This window comes from Rhipicephalus microplus, chromosome X (assembly GCF_043290135.1).
Source record: "Rhipicephalus microplus isolate Deutch F79 chromosome X, USDA_Rmic, whole genome shotgun sequence".
NCBI classification, from domain to species: Eukaryota; Metazoa; Arthropoda; class Arachnida; order Ixodida; family Ixodidae; genus Rhipicephalus; species Rhipicephalus microplus.
Window position 1 is genome coordinate 272,015,430 of NC_134710.1, and position 24,828 is coordinate 272,040,257.

Here is a 24,828-nt window from a genome sequence, read left to right on the forward strand (position 1 = left end):
CATCTCTTCTCTATCTCTCATTTAAACTTTAAGGAACCCCCTAAACCACCTCTGATATTTTTTTAAACATTTGAAGTGAGCATGTGCATCGTGTGCTGAATGCAGTCATGATCAATGAATCCACACCTGGCAGTGCTACAAGCTGCCAGCATGCCCCAAATTCGAAAGAAAAATCTCTCCTCCTCTCTGGGCTTTTTTGGCCTCCGTGTGACATACAGCACAGTGCATTCTGACGCGTGGCGCATGCATGCTGCGATTGCTCAAGCAACCGGTTAGTATGCAAGCAGCTATCTGCGCTCCTTGTTGTTTGTCGTGTTGCCCGCCTGCGCCACCTCCCTGCGGCACATGTTCTTCTAGGCACGCACAAACCACTTGTGCGCAGACTGCCCAATAGAGAGGACGGGGGGGGGGGGGGTGATTCTATGGAAAAATACGAAAAGGTAAGAAAATAGAGTGTGGAGTGCACAAAAACTGTCTGTCATGTGAGGACACATCAACCGATACACTCACGGGAAAATGGGGGTCGAAGGAACAGGGAGTGTGAAACAAAACAAAAAGTCACAGTTTTGCCGCAAAAGCAAAGCAGTGAATGCGATAGCAACAAATTGCAAGGTCACACGCAGAATGGAAAGCAGATCTAAACTTGCCCCGCATTTCTCGTGCACAACTGATGCACGAAACATACTCATAGGTACACATGAATGCGAATAAGCGTCTCGGTTGTTACTTCACTGTGTCTGAAAAGTGGGCCCTTTTTACTTACGGAGACTGTGTATGTGATTACTGACTGCAGTGGCCTTTGTGCACTCGGTAACTACAACAGAATCGTTTCAATGAAAGCCGAAGGCCAGCCCAAACGTGCAATCCTTCCCACCGCGAGATAAGGGCGTGCGAGTGAGCGTCCACCCCCTCCTCTCCACTGGGCAAAGTATGCATGGGAGATGAAAGCACACGCCTTCACATCGCCGCGACGCATGCTCATTGCGCCATCTTGCTGGTAATACTGAAAACACAATAGTTTCCCCAAAGATGCCTGTTACCAGCGGTAAGTGGTATACATAATTAGCTTGCCGTTTGAACGTTGAATGACATCTCCTCAGTGGCACTGTGGTTAACGCCTCACACTCATGACTCGGAGGTCCCAAGTTCTATTCTGCGTGCCGGAGTTTTTTCTGGATTATTTTGGTTCCTTGCGTTTAGATATCGTATATACAGATATGTATGCATATACGGTGAGTGACGGCAACGCTGATGTCAATGCTGGCGATAAAATTCACCTGATAGTGTTCATATAATTGCTATTGCAATAAAAAAAGAAAGTAAGGTAAAGAGGAGAGTAAAAAATATGAAGTAAAAAAAATGTTTAAAAAAAACGCCAGGCTTATGGGGAACGCGCAGCACAGTCGCAGGGAAAGATAGAAGAGCGGTCTTTCAGAGCATTTTCTAAACACTCTTTGGGATGCTACAAGTACACTGCAGGGTACCCACTACACCATAAATAATCATAAATTGTGTGTAGTAGGCCAGCATTTACTATGCTATCCTTGTCATTCTTCGGAGAAGAGTGGTATCCGCTACACATTTGTTAAAAGTGTTGTGCATTTTTTTTATGCAGTGGCTGATGATGATGAAGAAATATGCCTGAAGTGGGTATGCACCACAGTTAATAGGTGATCAAAAACAAGTTTTCTAATGGGTTGAAGCATTGGATGACCCACTCATTATGCAGTTCTTATTGTGTGATGACTGGCTGTTCATTTGATGTTCTAAAACGCCTTATAACTCATGTTAACGCGATTCCTTTTCCGACATCAAGCCTGCCTAAGGCCAGTTTAGAAAAGAGTTCCAAGCACTGGCATGGCTCAGTGGTCTGGCACGCTGCGTACCCGGGTTCGAATCCCATTGTGTCATTAATGTTTATCATTTACTGAGTGTTGTTTTTGTTTGATACTGGTTACGGACATCGGCGATGGCGAACAACTACGGCGCTGCGCGTGACCTGTGTTCTGATCTCATAACAGCTTTCGCTGTAAAACTTGCATGATGGGCAAAGAGATACCTAAAGTGGCACTCAGCGAGAGGGCAAAGCAGCTTTGAGAGAGGACACCAGTGGTGGGTAGCAAAGGAAAAAATGAAAACAGCAATCACCGCGTTTTGATAATCAAACGCATCTCAATTCGCTATTACAGCACCCGTTTAAAAAAATTCTCACCGTTTTGTGACAGATCTGTGTAGGTTGTACACTCATGCACAACTTCCCCTCCACAACTGAATTTTGACCTCTTGGAGGTTTAGGGGTCATTTAAAGGAGTAGAAACAAAAAATTTGTGCACCTTTGTTTTTGGGTCTTAACCAGTGGCTACTGTCTTGTTAACAGTGACAGTGAAACTAATTTGCCCCCCCACGACATGACTGTTTAGCTATAAGCTCTTATGTTACGACAGGAAGCAGTTTTGATTTTCGAAAAGCACGCGGCGGCCTTGTGGCATAGTCGGCCTGCTCGTCAACCAATACTATCGTGTGACCTCGAGAGCCGGTGATGTCACTTTCCAGCCTCTTGTATGTTGCCAGCCCTGTTGTTTTTTCTGCTGTGTTGAGCGCTGCAAGTGCTTAATTTCTCGATTGTCAAACTACATTACTTATCTAGTGCCACGATGGTTGAAGGAGGTGGGAGGAGTGCAAAAATCATTCAGAAAAGCTTTATTCGCTTCACAAATCTTGCCAGGGGCTGCAATTTTGTTCTTGTCGTCGACCAACTAAGGCAACGTTTTCGGTGAGGCTTGGGGCAGCTGCAACATTAGGCGTGCTGAAACATTTTCGCTGGAATCATTTGTAATGTAGCAGGTTGAGAAGTGACGAAGGAACAGTGAAATCACCACATTCGTGCTGTGTAACAGCGTGCATGTGGGACATGTAAGTGGCATGATATACGCATTGCTGACTCGTATTCATATCAGGCAACGCTGCATTCTATAGGCATACCAATCCCACATACATATGTTGGAGCACCAAAGCAGTTATTTGTCCACCTTGCAGTACAATCTCAGCTGTAGAGAGCTTTGGTTTTGTCTGGAGACTTCTTAACATTTGCGTACGTAGGGTTACCAGAGCCACGGATGGATGCTGCAGCAGCAGCGGCTGCTGTAAAACCAGTAGTGACATCTTGCAGAATTTTGTCTAACTACAATAATTTTTTTTCAGCTTTTTTTAGTCGCTTAACTGTTCTTGTCAGAAAAAGGCAGTTAAAATACTGTGAGTCTATAATTATCTCACTACCAATGCTTTACACAGAGTTAGCTGGTAGGTCGGTGCAATGTTATTTTAGTGGGTCTTTGGTTAGGTTCTGCATCATCAGGTGTTGCTACCACTGTTCATCTCATGCACATCTCTGGTAACCCGCCAGAGCTCGTGAAATTCATGGTACCCACTCAATTTGCTTCTATTTCCGAATCGGCACTTTCACCAACTTAAAAGCTCAATTATAAAATACCTTTTAGGCTGTACTCGTGGCTCATATTGCACTGATGACACTTCTATGTTTGCATCAGTGTAAGGTGACAGTCAAATTTGGTCAGATTATTCGTGTGGCTACTCCTTCTAAGTGTTCTAGCAGCAGTAGAAAGCATGCTACACCAGTGAAAGTTGGAAATTCAACTTCTGTTTTTCAAAACAATATATTTACTCACTTGACAACTCTCAGTATTTTGACTACATAAGACCTATTTTCACTGCATATATCTGGCAAGTAGTATCACAATTTCTGAAAAAAGTTTCTCATGGCTTGCAATATTTACCCATCTCTGTCGTCTGTGTGAAGAGACTTCCAAGTGCTTCCCAACATCAGCAGTATTTGTGTGTTGATGTATACTTTATCATAACTGTATTATTTTGTGATTTGTACCACTCAGATAACTCGTTTTTTCTTGCCATATTTAGATGTGGATTCCATTAAAATTGACCACCCACGCTACTTCAAAGAATTTAAACGACTCTGGGAGACCAGCAAAATTTTCCTGGATGACAAGTATCTACCAGAACCTGAGGTTGGCCTGGAGATTTATGGCAAAGTAAGTATTTTGTGAACTTATGAGGTTACAATATGTGTTTGGTACTTTATGCTGTACCAATCTATTGCCTGTATAATGTAGCGCTTGTATTGGTGATAACAAGTGCCATATGTCTTGTCGTTGTCCTATTTTCGCTTGAAAATAAGCTCTAGACCAGTGTTGTGGAATGGGCACCATTCCATGTCAATTCTATTCTGGGAAAGTTGCAACTTGTCGTAATTCTATTCTTTTCGAATCCTCGGAATGAGGATTCGGAATGAGGATCCTCGGAGCCCATTCCCACCCCGGGAACGGCCAGGCAGGTGAATTCCATTTTTGCAATTCCTCAATGTAGGAAAGGCATACCTTAATTGTTTTATCTGGCTAAGAATAGTTCTAACAACATAAAGATAATGTCATCACATCAGTAAGAACTGCATAAATTTGCTTAACACGTTACCACGGTCGAGGGATAGTGGCTTGGTGACTTATCTCGTGTGCAGTACAACCACACTACTAGTTCCTTTAGGTGCAGTTCTCCCGCTACCTATGGTATTTGCATGGTGAGCACAATTTTTAAAAAGCTAGTAAACAGTTGGGAACGCATGCATTTACTTCTTTCGAGCATATTTTACCACTTTCGCGGCATCTCTTTACTATAGACAGCAGCTAGCAAAGTTTCACACTTTTGCTGTTACTAACCAGAAATGCTTTACTGGTATTTTTAACTAGATAACTATTAATCCACATACATTGCCAGATCTCTCGTAAACACCACCGTATATCCTGGTGTAATCGTGACACTTTGAATAAAAATTTATACCAATCTTAAATTTATCAATTATTTTGAAATAAAAATTTTGTGCTTAGTAATTACACACATAAAAGAGCAGACCATGATGTGTACAAAACGTCCATTATTTTTCTAAATGTTATAGCTGCTGACCAGTACACAGTGTGCTATTCCAAAGAAGAAGCATAAATAGCCAGTAAACGGCTGCTACAGTATATGATAACAGCTATATCTTAGAATTATGTGTGCAGGTTTGTGTGTATGCCCTTGTTTGTGGTTCTTTCACGCCTCTGTGTAAGTTGCCGTGTTGTGCACTTGCCATTGTAATTACATGAAGTAATTAGCAGCCACTAATTATTATATGGACAATTGCTCTTCACTTATTACCCTATATATACATATGTAATTGAATTATCTTGATGTGTCAATGTACATGCACATATAAATGCCCATTAACTAAAGATTCAGCAATGTATTGATTATTTGGGTCAGCACTATTCACCAACTACTTTACAAGCTAACAAGTTTCACTAATCAGCATCTTACTACTTTCACTTACAAAAAGGTAAGTGTTTCTTCTGACAAATAAATGGTTAATATTTATTTAGGTGAACAAGCAGGCCTTTTCTTTTAAAGTGCATGTTAATATTGTTTAAGCTTAAAATGTTTTAATACTAAAATGACGACTTAGCACATCGTTGCATCCCCAGGAATACGGGGAGGTGCCACCTTAGTTACATGGGATGGCCTGCATTGGCTGGCTACCAGAACCAATGTTTTCAAAAGCCTGTTTTATCTCTCTGCACGTTTCATCTTGTACAACAGTTCATCACATGCGCAGTTCATCATGTACAAACGTACGCTGCACTGACCTATAAACTTTTGCGATAGAGCTTCAGGCAAGGGCACCCGTGTGTGTAGGAGAGGGGGGGACAGTATTCCGAAAAAAAAGGGAGGGGGGTAATATGTGGTGAGACAGCACACCAGTGTCGATACGCATCACAACTTGGAGAAGCACTTTGTCGAATATGCGTCCGAGTATCCCATGGTGGCAGAAGCAAAAACAAAGTCAAGGATAAGAAGACAGCAGGCGACTGAGGCGCCACTGAGGGGGAAAAATTACAAGGTGTGAGGTGGGTTTGCCACCATTGTATAGTTCCACAAGGCGGATACCATGTCATAGAGGCGTGGTTACGCGAAGAATACAGAAAAACTTTGGAGCAACCCAGTCTATATATAGACGAAATTATAGTAGGCATGTTGCTTATAAATGTACCATGCTTGTAATCATCCAAGGCTTTTTAAATTACTGCTTTATTGTTGAATTAGAGGGTCTGGTTTACTAACGTTTGAAGTTTGAAGTCTGAAAAAGAGCAAGTGCACAAAAAAGTGCTTTACTTTCAGAAAAAGACGTAATTGCATTCCCATTTTATATCGTAAAAAATGTGCGTAATTCCATTCCTATTCGATTCCGAGGTCGCGAAAATGTGGAATGACTTTGGATTCACTTCAATTCCCGAGTGGCAACTCCGCGACACTGCTCTCGACACTTGGCTGTGCATGTCTTATTAAATTGTAAAAATAATTAATGTTGTATCAGGTCATCATTGGTCATGCAGAAATTATGTGTGCATGACATGCAATTTAAGTGTGTGCAAATTTTTATAAGTCGAAGCCTATTACATTCATTTCTTTTTTTCGCACGAGTTGTCATCTGCATAATAATGAGATGTGCCGTAACTCCTCCTTCCTGCCCCAACATTTCTTTGCACCTGTTACTTTTAATAACTACTGTGGAACTTTTCACGACTCCTGGTGACACCATGAGTTTGAGAACCAGTGAAACCTATTTAATACTTTCTTTTAGCTCACAAGTTTTCCTTGGGCCTCCAGAATACTATCCAACTATCTTGTGCGTGCACAACCCCTTTTTCTCTGATCATTTTCTTTGCCTAGCATTAATTATTGCTCTACTGAACTGGTACCTTGTCTACAAGACCAGAATGGCATGGTATTAGTGTCATTGACTTTGCTTTGAAAACATATTCAAGAACACTCACTTTTACCAATTGTATTTTTACGTTTAATATTGAAGGATGTTCATTAACATGGTTAGGTTAATAGTTGGGTAATGTAATCATGGCTTCTGTAGACTGCACCAGCTCGCGTCTTCGTTTGGCAGTCCATAGTTCGTGTGGCAGTCCACGAAATTTTGAAGCTCTTCACCATCACCTTAACTGCAAATGTTTTAGCTTTATTTCTTGTGTAATTGTGCAAGGTCAACAACACCCACATATACATCAGGTACGAGTGCAAGTTGTCGATCTTGCTAATTACTGTCATATAGTGATTAGGAATGATGCATTGTATCAGAAATATCTGAGCATTAATTTTTGACCATAAAGTTTTTTAATAATGCAGAGTGTGATATCAAAAGTATCACAGGTGTGCTAGTAATGATTGATTTTAAAAATTAATTTTCATTATTTAACTGATATCTTATTTACTAACGTAATGAATGCACTTTTTTTCTCAAAAAAAATCGGAGTAAAGTTGGGGGTGCGTTTATTGTGCTGAGCAAATTTTAAAAAAACTATTTCGAGATGACCAAAATGTGTTAATGCAAAAAAGAAGAAAAGTTAGATTGCTTATTCTTTCGCAATTGTCATAGATGTCAGACTCTGGTGTTTGCAGACACGTAGCGTCGCCTGTCGGTGCAGTTTTGGGTAGTGCAAAGCTACACTCCCTTGCCACGGCCACTCGATCTTCTCCGTTGGTGCGGCCCGCTGATTGCTCTTCCCTGCCTGTGAGAGCGCTAGTTCCCTTTCAACCCGCCGCATCGGCTATGGTGCTAGCTACCGACTATACAGGTGTTTCTCCCAAAGCTCTCTTCGGCTATCTGCGTCGATAGATTCACGCGTTTCTGATCAGTGCTTTGTCATGCTCTCATGAATAGGCTGCGTCACTTTAGCTGGATTAGTGGCCGATGACTGAGTGACACATATTAGCGCAAGCCATACGACAAACACAGAAAAGAAGACTATCCCAGCCACGGCTGTTGAAGGCTGTGTGCTCCAGATGCTTAGGATATATTCAACTCTGGGGTGTTAAAAATATCTTAAGCATCCCTCCCTCCCCTCAGCATGGCTCATAATCATATTGTGGTTTTAGTACTGAGACGTCAGATATTATTATTATTATTATTATTGTCATCTTCATCATCATTATTAAGAACGGTCTACCTCGGTGGAACAGTGGCAGGGGCTCGGCTATTGGTCGCGGCTTCGATTCCAGCCGCTGTGGTCGTATTTCGATGAATAGTAGAGGCCCGTGTATTGTGGGATGTCAGTGCACATTAAAGAACACCAGATGCATGGCTGAAATTTCTGGAGCCCTCTATTACGGCATCTCTGATAATCATATGATGGTTTTGGGATATAAAACCCCACATATTATTATAAGAAGAAGATTTTTATGGTGTCTATATCGTTCATTTGCTGCGATTTAGACTTAGTTACGAGCTAATCCAAGCCCACTGAAATCTAAGGTTACCCCTGAGCACCAATGATAGCGGGCTACATATGTGGATTTCGAGATACACTCAAACCTAATTATAACAAAGTTGCATCTTACACGAAATAAGTTTGTTATATCCAAAAATTTGTTATAAAGGTTATTTTAACACTATATCACAAAAATATTTTTAGTTTACTTTGTTATAACCGATATTTTGTTATATCCAGTTTTGTTTGAATGTATTTTGGGGACATGGGCATGCCGGCGAAAAAATTGTTGGAGCAGGCTCAGCGATATTGCCAGTAGCAACATGTGTATTGAATGTGTGCCGTTAGACTGGTTTTCTGCATGAAGTGAAGCAATGTCTAATATGCTTGCGGTAATATGTCAAAGCCTGTTATACACTACTAACTAGCCCAACAATTCATTTTTTGGAGCTAGGTGGTTCTCTATACATGCACTCTATTAGGTACATGCTGTAAGTTTGGCTGTTTGATTGCAATTAAGGAAGCATAAGATCCTCGCCTTTACCTTTCTTGTACAGGAACTCAACATGGCATTAATAATGTTATTGGTAATAATCAAAATACAGTGGCTCTAAATTCAGTGTCTAGTTACTAGCTGAGGTTTATGTTTATTTTATTTAGAAAATGTACTGTGCATATCGTGACATATTTATCTCCACGGTATATATCTAGGTATAATGTGAATTGGACAATGATCAGTAATGATTTTTTTTATAAAGGTATACTAAGTGCCTGAGGCATAGCCAAGGGGTGGCATATCAGGCACGTCCCCCCCTGAAATTTTTTTTGCCATGGTATAGAGAGCGAAAAATGGCCATTTTAAGAGGGTGCTCCTCTCAAAATTAAAGTCATGCCCTCCCTCCCCCTCCCTGTAAAAAGGTTCTGGCCACGGTGTTAAATGTATAGGTGGAACGACGGAGCTCCGCCGCCCCGTGCTCGCTGCACTCAACTTTGGTTCCTCCGCTCCACCGCGCCACGAGATGGCAGGAGCAGTCACGTGGCTCACAGCTGTGCAAGTGGCGAGCGGGCATCATTCAGACCACGTACAGTGTTGTTCCGACAAAGCAGTTGTCATCACGTTGCACTCTTGTTTTCATTGTTCTTTTGTGTGTGCCTGATGACAGTCCATGCTGCTCATGTGAGCAAGTCGTGAAATGGGAAAGAAGTGTTTTATGCCCCAGTGCGAATCTGGCTACCACACATGCACGAAAAAAGTCGATTTCACTGTGCAAATTCATAACATTTTTGATGCCATGAATCGCAGACATCGAGTTTTTATTGTCTAACTTGAATTTGTATGCTAGAATAAATTTAGGTTAGGTTATGTTCACTCTAAGGAAGGTCTAAGATTAGGCGGAAAAATGTTTAAAGGGCTAGAGTCATGTCTACAATGGCCCAATAATTGGGAGGGAGAACTGAAGGCAGGACGAATTGATCCTGATAATTTTTTTTTTCTACAGCGAAAGGTTTATGATATTACAACTCGGGTCACACGCAGTTGTCCGCCGCCACCGTCGCCGGTGTTTGTAACCACATCGCGCGAAACTAGAAAAAATAAACCTAGCACCAATGCCACCCAGGTGCCAGCCCAGTATTCTACCACTGAGCAACTCCGGTGCTTGTAACTTGTCAAACTTGCCTTAGGCAGGCTTGACCTAGCACCAATTACACAGTGGGGCTCGAACCCGGGTCCACTGGGTTCCAGCCCAGTATTCTACCCCTGAGTTACACCGGTGCTTGTGACTTGTCAAACTTGCCGTAGGCAGGCTTGATGTCGGAAAAGCAATCGCATTAATACGACTTATAAAGCATTTTAAATCAGAAAAGAACAACCAGTCGTCACACAATGCGAATAGCGTAACGAGTGGGAAATCAATGCTCCAACCCATTACAAAAGCTTGTTCTTGTTTCCTATTAACTGTGGCGCATACCCACTTCAGCCATACTTTCTCATCGTCGTCAGCCACTGCATGAAGAAATGGCACAAAATTCCTTGCAAGTGTTTAGCAGATGGGATGTTTCTCAGAAGATTGACAAAAAATAGCATAGCTAATTCCGGCCTTCTACCCAAAATATTATTAATAATGACCTAGTGGGTATCAAGCAAGTGTGCTTGCAGTAGTTACCCACTGGGTATTTCGAAAAGGCTCTGAAAGGCCGCTCGCTCTTTTAGCTTTCGCTGTGACTGAGCTGCGACTTACGCGCAAGCCTGGTGTTTTTTTGTGAAGCACTTTTGAGGGCTTGCAAGTGACTATTCTGTCGACGATTGAGCTCTCAAACTACTTGTTAAAGAAATGGGACTTCAAATATGTGTTAACTGCAAAGTTTAACAAAAATATTTTGGAAACGTTTTTTGGTGTTATGCCAAGCAGCAGGCCAAAATGAACATCACTGCTTGCCGACGTTCTTGCAATTATACAGCATGCTATTCATTTACAGACTCCCAAATATGGGAGCCACCCAAATATGGGACTTGCCAGGTACTTAGTCAAGAGCGACGACTTCTTAGCTTTCATGATTTAACATCAGCTTTCAAGGAGGATCTGGCTAGCCAGTCACGCTGGATGAGCTTAAGAACAGGCTTGACGAATTGGTGCAGGATGAGATTGAGTGTGACGATGTATTTACCTCAATGCCTGCATCAGACAGTGTTACCGACTGCATAATTTATTATGTATGCATTTTTTTTTTGCCAAAAACTTTTAAAAAAATGCAAATTGTTCCAAGTGCAAGCTTGAACTGACTGGGACAGCTGATATGTCAAGGGCTGCATCAGCTCTTGTAGTTTTGAAGACAAAAGGAGGGCTTACGCACACTAATGCCACTCTATTTGATCTTTTGAAAGAAGTTGAGCGAAAATTTCAGAAGCACGTCGGCGATAAGGAAGTGTAATATTTGGCTATTGACTTTGTGTTAGATAAGTACAACCTCTCGTGTCCATGTAAAGAACATAAAGTAGACATGATGGCACAAGTGCTCCACTATTATGAAGGAGTGCGTATGCGCAAATATTGCAAACAAATGAAAAATAATGAGGTGAACAAGTTTCAAAAGTTCTGCAAGCTTTCAAAACTAGTCAAGTAGTTAATTTGCTACCTTGAAATCGAAACGGATAGGTTTCATTTTTCACACATGTCTTCAATACTGCTTTCCTTTTGAGTTGAGGTGCTGTCCTATTCTGTTTGTGGTCATTTAGATATGAATGCATCTCTACATCGCTGTAATAGAATGTGCCGTTTATGAGTTGAGAGTTGCTCTTTTGCTTTGAAAAATCTCTATAGACCTACATGGGCCGTTCTCCTGTTCTCGAACGAGAACTACGCTTGTTAACAATGAAAATATCTGTGGTTTTATGCGCTAAAACCACGATATGAATATGAGCACGCCATAGTGAAAGGTTCCGGAATTTTTGACAATGTGGTGTTTTGTAACGTGCACTGGCATGGCAGAATCGTGTTTCATCTGTCTCGTCTTTTGTTTTTGCACGCTGTGTTTTTTTTACTTTAAAGAAGCTCAAGTTCACACGCTTTTCATCAGACAGCACTCGGGTCTGCTTCATCAAAATGCGACCAGCGCGACAAAAATCTAATTAAGTTTTTCTGCTGCAAGACTTCGACTAACAAGTTATTTTTGTCTAACTACTACGTAAACAATAATTCAACCAAGAACTAACCTTTTTCATAATTACACTGGACTTTATCATCGCATGTTTGAATTCGTGATCGGATGTTTGTGACTGCGAAAACATATGCTCCTATCGCGAACCTTCGATGTGGTGAATTGAACATTTTCCGTATCATGTCTACTAAGAGAAAAGAAGTAGCTGGTGCCACCATAATGGCACCAACCTCTCCTATTTCATCATTTTAATTTAAAAGAAAACATTTTCCACAGCTATTTATGCTGTATCGTCAAAATGCAATGATTGTTCGCCGTTTTTAATACTTTTGTACTCGTTATCAAATGAAAGCAGTTGTTTTTTTTGTTTTTTTTTTTTTTTTTCGAGTTGCTTTTGCGGCCTTGAAGCGAACTGCGTTTGAGCCACGGTCATTGTGGCGCCATCTAGGGTTCTTTCTACAAAACGGGGATGAAAGTTTTTTGCTCTGGAAGCGCCATCGGTCCACCTTAACTACTTCTGACACCGTGGTTCTGGCTACGGGCCTGCTGTGGGCATTTATTTGCATATAGTGACGTTGACATATACGTAGGTATATGTCATGGAATCATTATAGTCTCACATACATTTAATTTATTACTGAAATATTGCCAAATGTCACAAACTGTGGGCTTTGCAGAAGAGTGGTTTCTAAAAGTCTCTTAGTATGTGTTCTAGCCAGCTGCAAAGAGCTCTACCCAGTTGGCAAGGAATGAACTCAGTAGCTTCTTGATAACAGCAGTCTGGAAGAACAAATGCCATCACATGCTGGCCGAACGATGGCAGGATAGGATTATCTCAGTATAGATAGAATAAATGAAATTACGCCTGCACAATACATGGCGCAAGCAGGTGCAAGTGCGATTACCCCACCGATGTGCAGCGCCCTCACCTGTTGCCGTGGCCGGTCAGTCAACTTTTGCTTTCACGCGCGCTTTTTTGTTCGGGAAATGATTCGGCAGGCTGCACCAAATGGGGAAGATCGAGCAGCCGTGTCTTTGCACAGTTTACTGCGCAACTAGGTGCTACTACCATGGAAAAAATAACGATTAAGCTAAACATTAGGTGTTCTTCCATATTCAGAACTCAGAAAAAGAGCTATGGATTTCTCTCCACCAGTCGAACGCATCACCAAACTGCCATGACGTTCTTGCTGGTTCACTCACCAGAACGATGGCGAAAATAAGAGCAGACGTAACAGCTCCGCGCTCCTCAAAGAAAGACCTCTGTAAATGCTGCTTTCGCATTGTGAATTACAATGGACATAAATTACTTCGTTTTTTGCGATTTATAGCTGTCGCAACGCAGACTAGCAAGAGTGCTAGATATAAGCCATTGTGAATGTGTTGGGTAAGTGAAATATTGCCGTTCTGCACAGCCGGTCACATCAAAAAGTGTAATAATCTAGGTCTCTCATTATTAGACAGATTTAGGTGCATGTTCGCAGCAGTCGTACGGATGCAGACTCCCATTGCAAATTGCTGGCAGGCTGCGTCCGTACTGCTCCTGCAGACGTGCAACTAAATCTCTCTATTGTTTTGACTAGCCTTGACAGAGAACAACGGTAACTTTGAGTATGAAGCTCAACAGAACATTTGACCGCGGTGCACCCCGTGCAAAACTACACTGGTGACACGCACTGTAAACATCGCACACGCCACGATCGCAGATAATCTGAGGTAGTTGCCACCACACAGCATCGCGCGTATAGGCTTTGAAGATTCTAAGTTCTGGCTTTAACTAGCAAATGCAAACACGTTAGTTGTACAGGTAAATTGCAATATTTTGATCGTGACCACAATCAGGTTTTTTTTTTTTTGCCGTTGGTCTTCGCAATCGCCAGAGCTATCTCGGAGGCCTCGGTCTTGCCTTTCGTTGTACTCCAACAAAGTGACAACGAATGTATTCCCGTTTTCTATATAAAACAACTGTCAACAGAACATTCTAGGATTCATAATAAAACAATTCAATGCGCAGGAAGTGAGAGACGGATATGGAGAATGCAGCTGCAAAGACAGAAATCGGTGGGACCATTCGTGCCAGATAAAGCGAGCTTCATACCACTGATTGTAAGATATATTGCTCGTGTATGCACTTTATCGCTTTGGCAACATGTGTATATTCGAGTTTATGCGTTTAGGCGTTACAGAACCCACGTAGAGGTACTTACCTGGAACTCATCTCACGTGATGCTCGCTTCCACTCAAATTGTGAGTTATAGCACGCAGAATCATCTTTTGTATTGTACCCACAGTTCACTTCGATAAGCTTCCTAAGCGAGGTTGGCTTGACGGAAGAAGCTTGCCAGGTCCTCGATTTTCAGGAAACCGTGCCTCAACACTAAGGAAAGAGAAGGGCTTATGCACATTTGCTTGCAGACGTCTCTTTTGGCACTACCCAGTTATGGCCAGTGCAGTGATGAGGGCGCTGCTGGCGGCAGTGCCGCCTGGGCAGAGTCCGATGTCTATATGCGTATGCTGCTTGAAAACAGCTTCTTTGTTGCACTTCACTCATCTTCAGTGGTTCAAAACACTATCTTTTGCAAGCTGTGCTAGCCGTGCCGCCGGTGCACTTCATGAAAGCATTTTGTGATTTTCTTTTCTCGCAATCGTTTAACCGCAACAGCGGTATTTGCTGTGATCTCGAGGGGCGTCCATAAGCTTGTGCTGCGATGCTACGATGCACTTTGCCAACTTCGTAGCAACCTCACACGACGACTGCGATAATATCGTTGTCGTTGACATAGAAGCAAGCTACCACCAAAGCATTAAAACAAGCCATTGATAACACAACGACAAAATATTGCTGCTGTCTCGCTGTTCACATGAGAAGATATTGTAGAAAAGGCAGCCTATATCTTGCATCCCTTGAAGTACACGCGGATAAAAATCATGAAAAGCGAATTGCAACCGAAGCGAGAATCAGGGTCCACCATGTTTCGGAAATCCTCATGTTGTTTTTTGGGTGAGAAATGATTTATTCTGATTTTCCAGTAACCTGTGACGCGATGGCGAGGAATGGCCCTTCGTAGCTCGAAAATACCAGGCGTGTACATGGGTGGGCCTTAAAGCATGACCTTCTACAGAGGAGGTCGCCTCGCCGCTGTGGTCTAGGTGCTAAAATACTCGGTTGTTGACCTGCAAGTCGCGGGTTGAATCCCGACTGGCTCAGCTGCAATTTTGATGGAGGCGAAAATTCTGTAGGCCCGTGTGGTCAGATTTGGGTGCAAGTTAAAGAAACCTATGTGGTCAAAATTTGCCCCGCCGCGGTGGTCTAGTGGCTAAGGTACTCGGCTGCTGACCCGCAGGGCGCGGGTTCGAATCCCGGCTGCGGCGGCTGCATTTCCGATGGAGGCGGAAATGTCGAGGCCCGTGTGCTCAGATTTGGGTGCACGTTAAAGAACCCCAGGTGGTCTAAATTACCGGAGCCCTCCACTACGGCGTCTCTCATAATCATATAGTGGTTTTGGGACGTTAAACCCCACATATCAATCAATCAATCAATCAATCAAAATTTCCGGAGCCCTCCACTACAACGTCTCTCATAATCATATAGTGGTTTTGGGACGTCAAACCCGACATATCAATCATTAATATATAGGAGGTCATGCCTATAAGTTTCGCATTTGCAGGAAGGGACCGCTGGTTGGCACAGGCAGTTTAGTGGCTTTCGCTCGCTGTGTGCTTGTCATATGGAAACCATCATGAGGGCGCAACTAAGCACAACACACAGGGAGATACACACGAGGACAGGCACAAACTAACAACTGGCTTCATTTAAGGAAAATCCACACCTTTATATATAAACACCCTGGGCAAGGGCACCGCCCCAACAACAAAGTAAATTCAAGTCAGGCAAGAAAGAAATTGGAATTCAGCTTTGTACAATGCTCAATTTAATGCTGAATAATAAGCTTTATTGCTTGTTGCTCCAGGAATATTTTATAACCTATAAAACAAAGCATTATAGGCACATGTAGCTCAGTATGTACACAGGAAATATTAAAGCAAGAAATGTATCTCTGAGCAAAGAAAAAAACAAAAACATCGCAGTAGGCCGAAAAGGGCTAATCTGCACATGAGGCCCACCACTTTCTCATTATTTCAGTGGGATTCCAAGTACGCATGTGCGAGGTTGACCTGTTATTAACTATTGTGTCACTTCATTACGTAGTTATAATGTACTGTCTGTAATCATAGAAAGTAAGAGAAAACCTGAGAACCTTTTTGTAATGTTGTGAAGCATACCTTTTGAAACTTGAATACAGGACTTTGTTTTTTACTTTGAACCTTCTGTTCAATAAGCGTTTAGTAGTTTAGTAGTCAATAAGCATTTAGTAGCATTTAGTAGTCCCAAGCACTAAAAACATCCATTCAAGTGCTTCAAGTCATGTGGCTTAGGTTAACATTTTTTTATGAATTCTTTATTTCAGATGATTATTAACAGCTATTGCATATGCAGTGATGAACACACTCCTATTGGAACTGGCTTATATATTGGGTAAGTGTTTTTATGCTGTGATGACGTACTACTTTCATATACTTCTCTTTAATTTAATGCCTTAAATGTAAACATTTTGACAGAAGTCTGTCTGGCAGGGTGGAAGATTAAGGAAGTTGAATTACCTCCAGCCACAATCTTGGAGAAAACCCGAAGTTTCAAGACTGGCTTGGTCCCTTCCTCAGGGCAGGGAAGCATTGACACGCCTTTTCCTAGGCTCAGTCTTTCCCTTTTCCTCACGTTTCAGAGACCGTGCATGTAGATCGAAGGCATTGTTCCCAGGGACTGGATCACGTTTGCCGGTGCGTGTTGTATATGCCAGGATTCGAGCAAGAGCTTAACTCGTTTCCAGATTCTTTTCCGTTTCTATGACAGAACTGCCAGCGGAGTCAATCCCATGGTCGTGCTTCTCACAATGCTCTGCAAGGGCACTGCATTGCACTCCATCTTCTTGACGTCATTTCGGTACTGGTAAGCACTTACTCTTGCCTATGTAGCTCACAGGACATTCCGCACACGACACTTTGTATACCACGCCCTGGTGTTAGGCGCTAGGCCATGCTCCCTACCAGGCTGCAGAGATTAGGTGCCTTCTTCTTCTAACCACCACCCATGCCCTGGTGTTGCTCCTTGGATCTTCGATCTTTTATCCGTGGTAATAAGCATGCGAGCATTGAAGCTGGCTTATCAACTATCATGACCCCAATTTTTCCGAGAACCCTGGGAAGCTGCTCGCTAGTTCCCGAAGATATGGTATGACGACTTGTTGGGCTGGTCTCTCTGGTCTTATTGTAGCCGGTGGTGTGGCAAGTGAGGGACGGGGGTCGCATGTGTTATTCACAGGAGCGTCTTCGGGGTGGGTTGGTCGACCTCTCGACATACAGCGTGCCTCACTCTTTTGCGACAACACCGGCTACAATGGAACCAAAGATACTAGCCCAACGAGTCGTCATACCTTATGTTCCTGGGACTAGCGAGCAGCTCGCCAGGGTTTTTAGAAAATCTGGGGTCACAGTACAGTAAACACCCTTTAAGACGGACTCTGTTAAGACGAATTCTTACTTAAGACGAACAACATGGGAATATTTGTTTGGTTTCCCATAGACTCAATGCAAAAAAAATCTGCTTAAGATTAACCGTGTAACAGGCCTCTTCTGTTAAAGGGACACTAAAGCCAACTATTAAGTCGACGTTGATTGTTGAAATAGCGGTCCAGAAACCTCGTAGTGTTACTTTTGTGTCAAGGAAGAGCCTACTTTGAAATAAAATCACGTTTTAGTGCTCCACATCGGGTTAGTGCACTTCAAAATACCCGGCTCAAGAAGCGGACCGACCAGACCATCTCACGTCACTGTTGCTGTGCACAACATTGCCCGGCTTTACTGCGATAGTAGCAGCAGACTGAAAGCAGTGGGAGCCACAGCAGCAACAACGCTCATTGATCAATTTCCCCCTATTATCTTCGAGGTTGCAGACGCTTTTGTTTAAACTGTGCCCTGCTAGATGGCACCATCTGTTTTGTGTGACCTCGCGAAAATTGACTTTTTGAACCACTCGCGCCATTCCTCATGGTAACGTCCAGTGGTTCTTTTTTTTTTTTTTCATGAACCAAACAGAAACAAAGAAGCAGCATTTTATAGTGTCTCTTGATGCACGGAATGTTTTTTATTTGGTGCAGTTAGATCGATTACTAGCGATTAATTGTAGGTGCTCCGCCTGACGTCATCGGGATCATTTTGAAAATGTCCTACTGTGGCGCTTGTGTTCTTGTGTATTTACCTTAATTTCTTGGTAAGTAGGGCACTGTTGTTTATAATATTGTCGTTATAGATGTTTTCATACATTGAGCTTTCACTCTGATGTAAATTGTTATTTGACTTTAGTGTTCCTTTAAGACGAACTCTCGCAGCGACTGACAATGACAGGGATTCTGCACAACGATTAAAAGAAAGGGCCACCTTAATCAGCCAAGAAAGCAACAAAAAGCATTCGTCCTTTTGAATCCTCGCATTTTTCAGTTCTTCAACACAATGGAGTACAATAGAGAACAGATGAAGATAAGAGCCGGGCTAGAGGGGAAAATGCAAGAGAAGGGGGGGGGGGGGTGAATAAAAGTGATTATGGGAACAAAGACTGTTTGCTCATTATAGTCACATGAAACCGAAACCACATATGGGGCACCAGCACTCCCATCAGAGGAGTCAGATGCATTGTCATCGCTGTCACACAATGATGCCTGAGCACATGTTGTGCTCAATTTGCATTGTTTTGCATAGGGCCTGTGCGCCCCGTATCTGTTCTCAGTGACATGCTTCAAATTGTAATGCGCCATTTTCATTATGGAAGTGCACAATAAAGGAAGGTCATTTTGCACTGAGTATTCCTGTGTCATGTATTGTTTGTCTGCCGGAGGCTTGTGATCGGGAGTAGTGTAAATGGAGATCCTAAGCTACTTGTCGTTAAGGAAAAGCTACTGCGAGCTGAAACTAAGCAAATATTTGAACCTTAAAACCTTACGTACTTTCATAAGCAACTTGGCATATAATTGGCTTTGTCAAGGTAACTGTATGCAATGGAGACATATCCAAAAGTGATAGCAAAGCCAGTAAAACAGCCTCTTAGAAGTAAACAGCCAGAAGAATCAATTTTTCATTCTTTGAACGAAAATTGTGCTTGTCTCTCCTTTTTTAAATTTTTCCAATCATCAAATTATGGTCATGGAACAGTTTTATTGCTAAAATGTGGTAGCATTTATTCATAAGCATATTTATGATGAACTCACGAAATCGAGTACTCATCAGATTAGTGTAAATACTCTACTTGAAAGCATGGTTTTTATCAAGCTTAGCCAAATAAACGCTTTTCTTGTTCCTTTCCTCCTCACTGTACGCATTCTCCAGTCAGTGTTTTCAAGCAACATATTTGGGTGCACTTGACATGTTAGTATTTGGTTTATGAAGGAACTTCTGATGAGACAAACTCCTGATAAGATTGACAAGTTATCGTGGTCCCTTCGAGTTTGTTTTAAAGGAAGTCTACTTTAGTTCATAAACCGGCTTCAATGCTCACACGCTTATTACCATGGCCGAAAAATCAAAGATCCAGGGAGCAACACCAAAGCGTGGGTTGTGGTGTGGTGGTTAGAAGAAGGCATCTAATGTCTGCAGCCCGGTAGGGAGTTTGGTGCAGCGTCTAACACCAGGGTGTGGTATACAAAGTGTCGTGTGTAATATGTCCTGTGACCTACATAGGGGAGAGTAAGTGCTTACCGTAAAGAATACGCCAGTATAGGAACAACGTCAGAAAAATGAAAGTGCAATGCAGTGCCCTTGCAGAGCACTATAATAAGCACGACCACAGGATTGACTTAGACAGCACTTCTGTCATAGAAACGGAAAATAATCTGGAAATGAGCTAAACTCTTGCTCAAGTCATGACACTTACAACACGCACCGGCAAACGTGAACAGGTCTCTGGGAACAATGCCTCCGATCCTACTGCAAAGGCCTCCAAAACGTGAGGGAAAGGGAAAAACTGAGCCTAGGACAAGGCATGTCGACGCTTCCCTGCTCTGAGAAAGGGACCAAGCCAGTCTCGAAATGTTGGGTTTTCTCCAATATTGTGGCTGGAGGTAATTCAACTTGCTTAATTTAATGCCACACCTTATTTTCTCCTGAAATGTTGAAGTGGTAGTGATTTCATTTTTCAAAGCTGTGTTTACTCCGTCATACAAATCTTCTGTATACAGAGACGGCTCCGAGATAGTCTGAAACTCTGCAAATGTTCATAAAATATTTTGTTAAGATGGTAAAGTCCAAATTTCTCTATGGTGCACCTACCAACACAAACATTAGCCTGACGTCAGACTACACTACTAATTCTGGTGACTTCATGCAGCAGTCTCGCTAGTTGTGATGAAGCGGGTGCCAAAACTTATAAAATAACCACTTGTGCGTCATCGAAACTTTTTAAATGGCCACAGTGCAAAGCGGCTGTGAAAAAGTCGCAAAATCTTGCATGAGCACGTGACGACAAACTCATGCCGTATTCTAAACTCTATGAAACGCTCCACCTGCTGGCAACACTGGTTGAAAAATCAAAGGTGGCTGCACTTAACAGGGTCAACGCGGCACTTTGGCTTGCCGCTGTGTTGAAGTTTCTTGAGTGTAGTGTTGGATTGTATTTGCATTGTAGAAGGAGAAAGCATGCTCACCACGAACCATCTCATTCTCATCAGCATAAAGGATTTCACTGGCAACACAGAGTTAGTTGCGCTGTGTGCCTTAACGATGAGGTCCTTCGGTGAACCACATCACATTTACTTCAAGTTGAAACACGTGTCTAGCAAACCCAAGGTTAAAGGAGGTAACTGCTCATGTGTAGCGGGCCTCTCCGAAAAGTGCTAGCACTTTCGCGCTGCATTGCTACAGTGCTTCAACCAATGCCTTATCAGTTTGTGAGGTAACTATGCTGCTACTCGTGCTGCCGATTGCTTGTATCTCATTGAGTTCCACTGTCCAGTCAAAAGTTGAATACACGTGTCTTTCACTTGATTATAGAACTGAGCTATTCCTGGGCCTATGTATTTTTAGATAAAGCAAATCGTAGTTTTGATTGTGATAGAAGTGCTCGTTCCTTTTAGTTCGCAAACATTGATGTCAAGTTTCATATGAATAAGGTCCTGTGCTTCCGAACACTCACTTGTTCGTGTTGGCAGTAGTTGATATTCAAAACAGATACACGTATGCACACTACGCAGGCTACAGATTCACAGACAGGATATATATATGTATGATCATACGTTCATGCTATGCACATGCAACCTTTGCACACGCGTTGGTGTGAGTTTATATACACATATGCAAAATCAGTAATGTTCGGGAGAAGGATTACTACAGCTTAATTTGAGAAAGGGCATAGCACTATGACTTGCGCAGAAAGCAAGCGTATGCAGAACATACACCTACATGTAAGGCAACAAATTTACTAAAGCGCTTGCTTATGTAAATAAAACAATACCGTATAAACACGTGTAAGGGCCGCACTTTTTTTTCAGGAAGTGAGGGCTAATTTTCAGGTTGCGGCCCATACACGGAACTTTTTCTTTGGTGAACTAAAAACAACGTACCAGTTAGTGAACGAAGAGCGTTTATTGCAGTATGCCGCGTGTGCGCTTAATCGTCGTCACTCGACGAGTCCTCTAAGTTGGAGCCCGAGATAGTGTGTTGCGAAGCACCATCATTCCACAAACAGTCATCTTCGGTGCCATCCAGGCTGTTGGATAACCCAGTGACCTTAAAACTTCGGGACACAATGTCCGTCGACACCGAGCTCCACGCCGACAATATCCAACCGAGAACAGTAGCAAGCGGTGCCCTCTTCAGCCGTCCGGTCGGCGTGTGCTCATGGTTGCCGGTTGTTATCCATTCCGTGTAAAGTCTTCGGAATTCAACTTTGAATGGTCGATTCACGCTCACATCCAATGGTTGCAACAATCCTGTGAGGCCGCCTGGAATCACGGCCATGTCTGTGCCGACACGGCGCAGCTGCTCCTTCACCTTATCGGTAAGGTGGCCGCGGAAACTATCCAGTACTAAAAGTGAATGTTTGGCCAACAAAGCTCCCGGTCTGTTCTGCCAAACACTTTTCACCCAGTCTAGCACCGAATCATCGTTCATCCATCCCTTTTCTTGGGCTCTAACTATGATGCCCTTGGGGAAAACTTCGTTGGGAATTCTTTTCCTTTTCAAAACAACGTACGGGGATAGCTTCCGCCCGTCCGCGGTCACACAAAGCATCACGGTGCAGCGTTGGCGCTCAGCGCCGGTGGTCCGCACGGCGACACTCTTCTTGCCTTTTACTTCGACTGTGTAGTTCTTGGGAGAGTCAAACCACACAGGAGTTTGATCAGCATTCGCTATTTGCGACAACAAATAACTGTGCTGATGGCGCAGGCCGATGACATGCTTGTGAAAACTTATAGCCAAGCAGCTGAATAGCTGTATAGCTATTCAGCTGCTTGCCTATCGTGCGAAAACGTAAACGTCCCGCAGAAAACTAGCTGGAGTCCCAGAGTCATACGGTACTCTGTGCTTAAAGAAACCCAAATATTGATAAGAATGCGCATGCGCTACATTATTGTGCACTCATCAAGGAGAACTGTGTCATCACGAGCGAACTGATTAGAACAAACTGCCATAGTGTCCGTCACCTTCTTCCCAATTCGTAAGTTTCTGATTTGCGCTGTTTGCCGTCGTGCATAATCTGCACTTTTTGGGAATCGGTAGGCCAACATGATGCCGCCTTTCCACCATGATGCAACGCACTGTAGCACAAAGTTATTGTCTTTGGACATCACTTTCATTTTTTGCGGGCTCGCGCGTGCGGCATGGCAAAAATAAAGAAACATGCGGCCACTTCTCAATGCGCGCAACGTGGTGACATCTCCTTTCAAGGTTGACCATGTTAGCGCTGTTGTTAGGCACGGCCACTAGGTGGCGAGCGTTCAGTTGGAGTCACGAATTGAAACGTTAGGGTACAGTAGGAACCGAAACTAGTTTTTAAAAACATATTGTAATTACTTTTTTCAAGTGTGCTCATACACTAGCAGAGCATTTTTCAGGCCCTTGAAGTCTTAGCCTTTCGTTTGACACAAAAAAATTACAACTGAAAATTTTTGTGTTGGCAATCCTACTATTGCTTTACATATGTAAGTAGTAAACTCAAACATCATTATAACATAGTTACACCTTACACGAAAATAACTTTGTTATATCAGAAAATTTATTATAAAGGTTTATTCCTAACACTATATTATTGCAAGACTATTCTCATTCACTTCGTTTTAACTGATATTTTGTTATATTTGGGGTCGTTTTATCGAGGTCTGAGTACTGTGATGAAACGTACACAAAAAAACGTGAGTTACATCTATAGTAGCCTATTTATCTATTCTGGTGTCATGAGAGATGCTTAAATTTAGGAGTGGAAATGACAGTTTCAGCTTCCATTTCATTTAAAGTGTACATATTCTTGTTGTGTGACCATTTATTCAGTCACAATGACGTTACAGAATTAGTCATTTATTCATCAACTTTTAAAGGAACTGACATGTACTATGCCAGCTGAGGCTTTTCTCTACTGTTCGCATTCTGCTTGCAGCCCATCAATCCTTGACCATTCATGTTCTCCAAATGCACATGCAGTTTATGAAGGGCATAAACTGCACCTTAGGGCTGCAAAGGATATCAATTGCAGCATTGTTGATGGTGTAAGTTGAGCCTGTTTGATTTCTTTTTTCATTGAAGCTGTTGATACTATCACTATAAGCATTCTGAAATGTTCTTGCTTTGATGTTGTCCTACAATTATTAGATCATTCACTCAGTTACTTTGCAGCTTCACATTTGTCACTGTTAAAATGAATAGCTTGTGGACACTCAACAATAACATGCACAGTTTGCAGAAATTAGCACCGGTGTTTTACTAGGCTGTAAAAGTTCGAGTTTCTGCATCGCATTGAGTAGTAAGCAGGAATTGCAGCAATTCACTATTTTCAGTATCACAAATACCAGTTTTTGATAGCTCTTTACAATGGATTCTCCAACTTTTTAATGTAAAGTATTTTATGGAGCCCTCTCTGTATGTTCAATGTTAAAAAATAGGATTGTATGACTATGACACTATTTTGCTAGTAGTCATTCATCATACCTCCTCCATGTCTGTAGCGCATAAAATAATCTTTAAAGGGGGCCCTGCTGCACTTTTTCTAGTAACCATTAAATGTCTACACTAAAGGAGTTTGTCACCTTATAAATCAGCCACCACAAAAATGTTTGGAATCCGTCAAGTACAAGCAGAGTTACAGAGCTTTGTCATGCACTGTGATTTCTTTTCTCATCCTGACAAATGCACCAAAACTTAGCAAGGAGGAATGGTATGGGAGAAAAAAGCTAGGTCATGCACGCGTGGTAGCATTGAGCACTTTTACTTTTTTTCTTTTTTTACTTTCAGCATGATCTTGAGCGCATCGGGGTCAAGTGGTGGCCACTGTAACTATTCAGCCCACAATGCTCAAATCAGCCATTGGCCGTGAACTTGGATTTACAATCGCAAGGTCATTAGGGTATATGGCATCACTTGTAGAAAAAAAGAACAATTTTCAACTGACTCTGAGAAATAGTTGTAAATAACAAGCCACGTGCTGCACTATAATGTTTGGCTCGTGTGTTCTTGAGAGCCCCAGCTTCCGATTGGTAGTGCTTTCTGACCATGTTAAAAAGTGTTGCAGGAC

At 42.4% G+C, this 24,828-nt stretch overlaps 1 protein-coding gene and 1 long non-coding RNA gene across 5 annotated transcripts in view; both read left to right on the forward strand.

The window, feature by feature from the left end:
• LOC119161500 (histone-lysine N-methyltransferase SMYD3) overlaps window positions 1–24,828 on the forward strand; it is an 84,830-nt gene that overhangs the window by 20,930 nt on the left and 39,072 nt on the right. For all 4 annotated transcript variants that reach the window (XM_037414012.2, XM_037414014.2, XM_037414015.2 and 1 more), the window contains exons 6-8: window positions 3,937–4,067; window positions 16,469–16,536; window positions 23,698–23,806. In XM_037414012.2, the coding sequence (XP_037269909.1) occupies window positions 3,937–4,067; window positions 16,469–16,536; window positions 23,698–23,806 (308 nt within the window). The remainder of the gene's footprint in view (window positions 1–3,936; window positions 4,068–16,468; window positions 16,537–23,697; window positions 23,807–24,828) is intronic.
• Window positions 16,543–18,909, forward strand: LOC142776121 (uncharacterized). The gene is made up of 2 exons (XR_012887320.1): window positions 16,543–16,838; window positions 16,912–18,909. It is a non-coding gene; the product is annotated as an uncharacterized LOC142776121 (long non-coding RNA).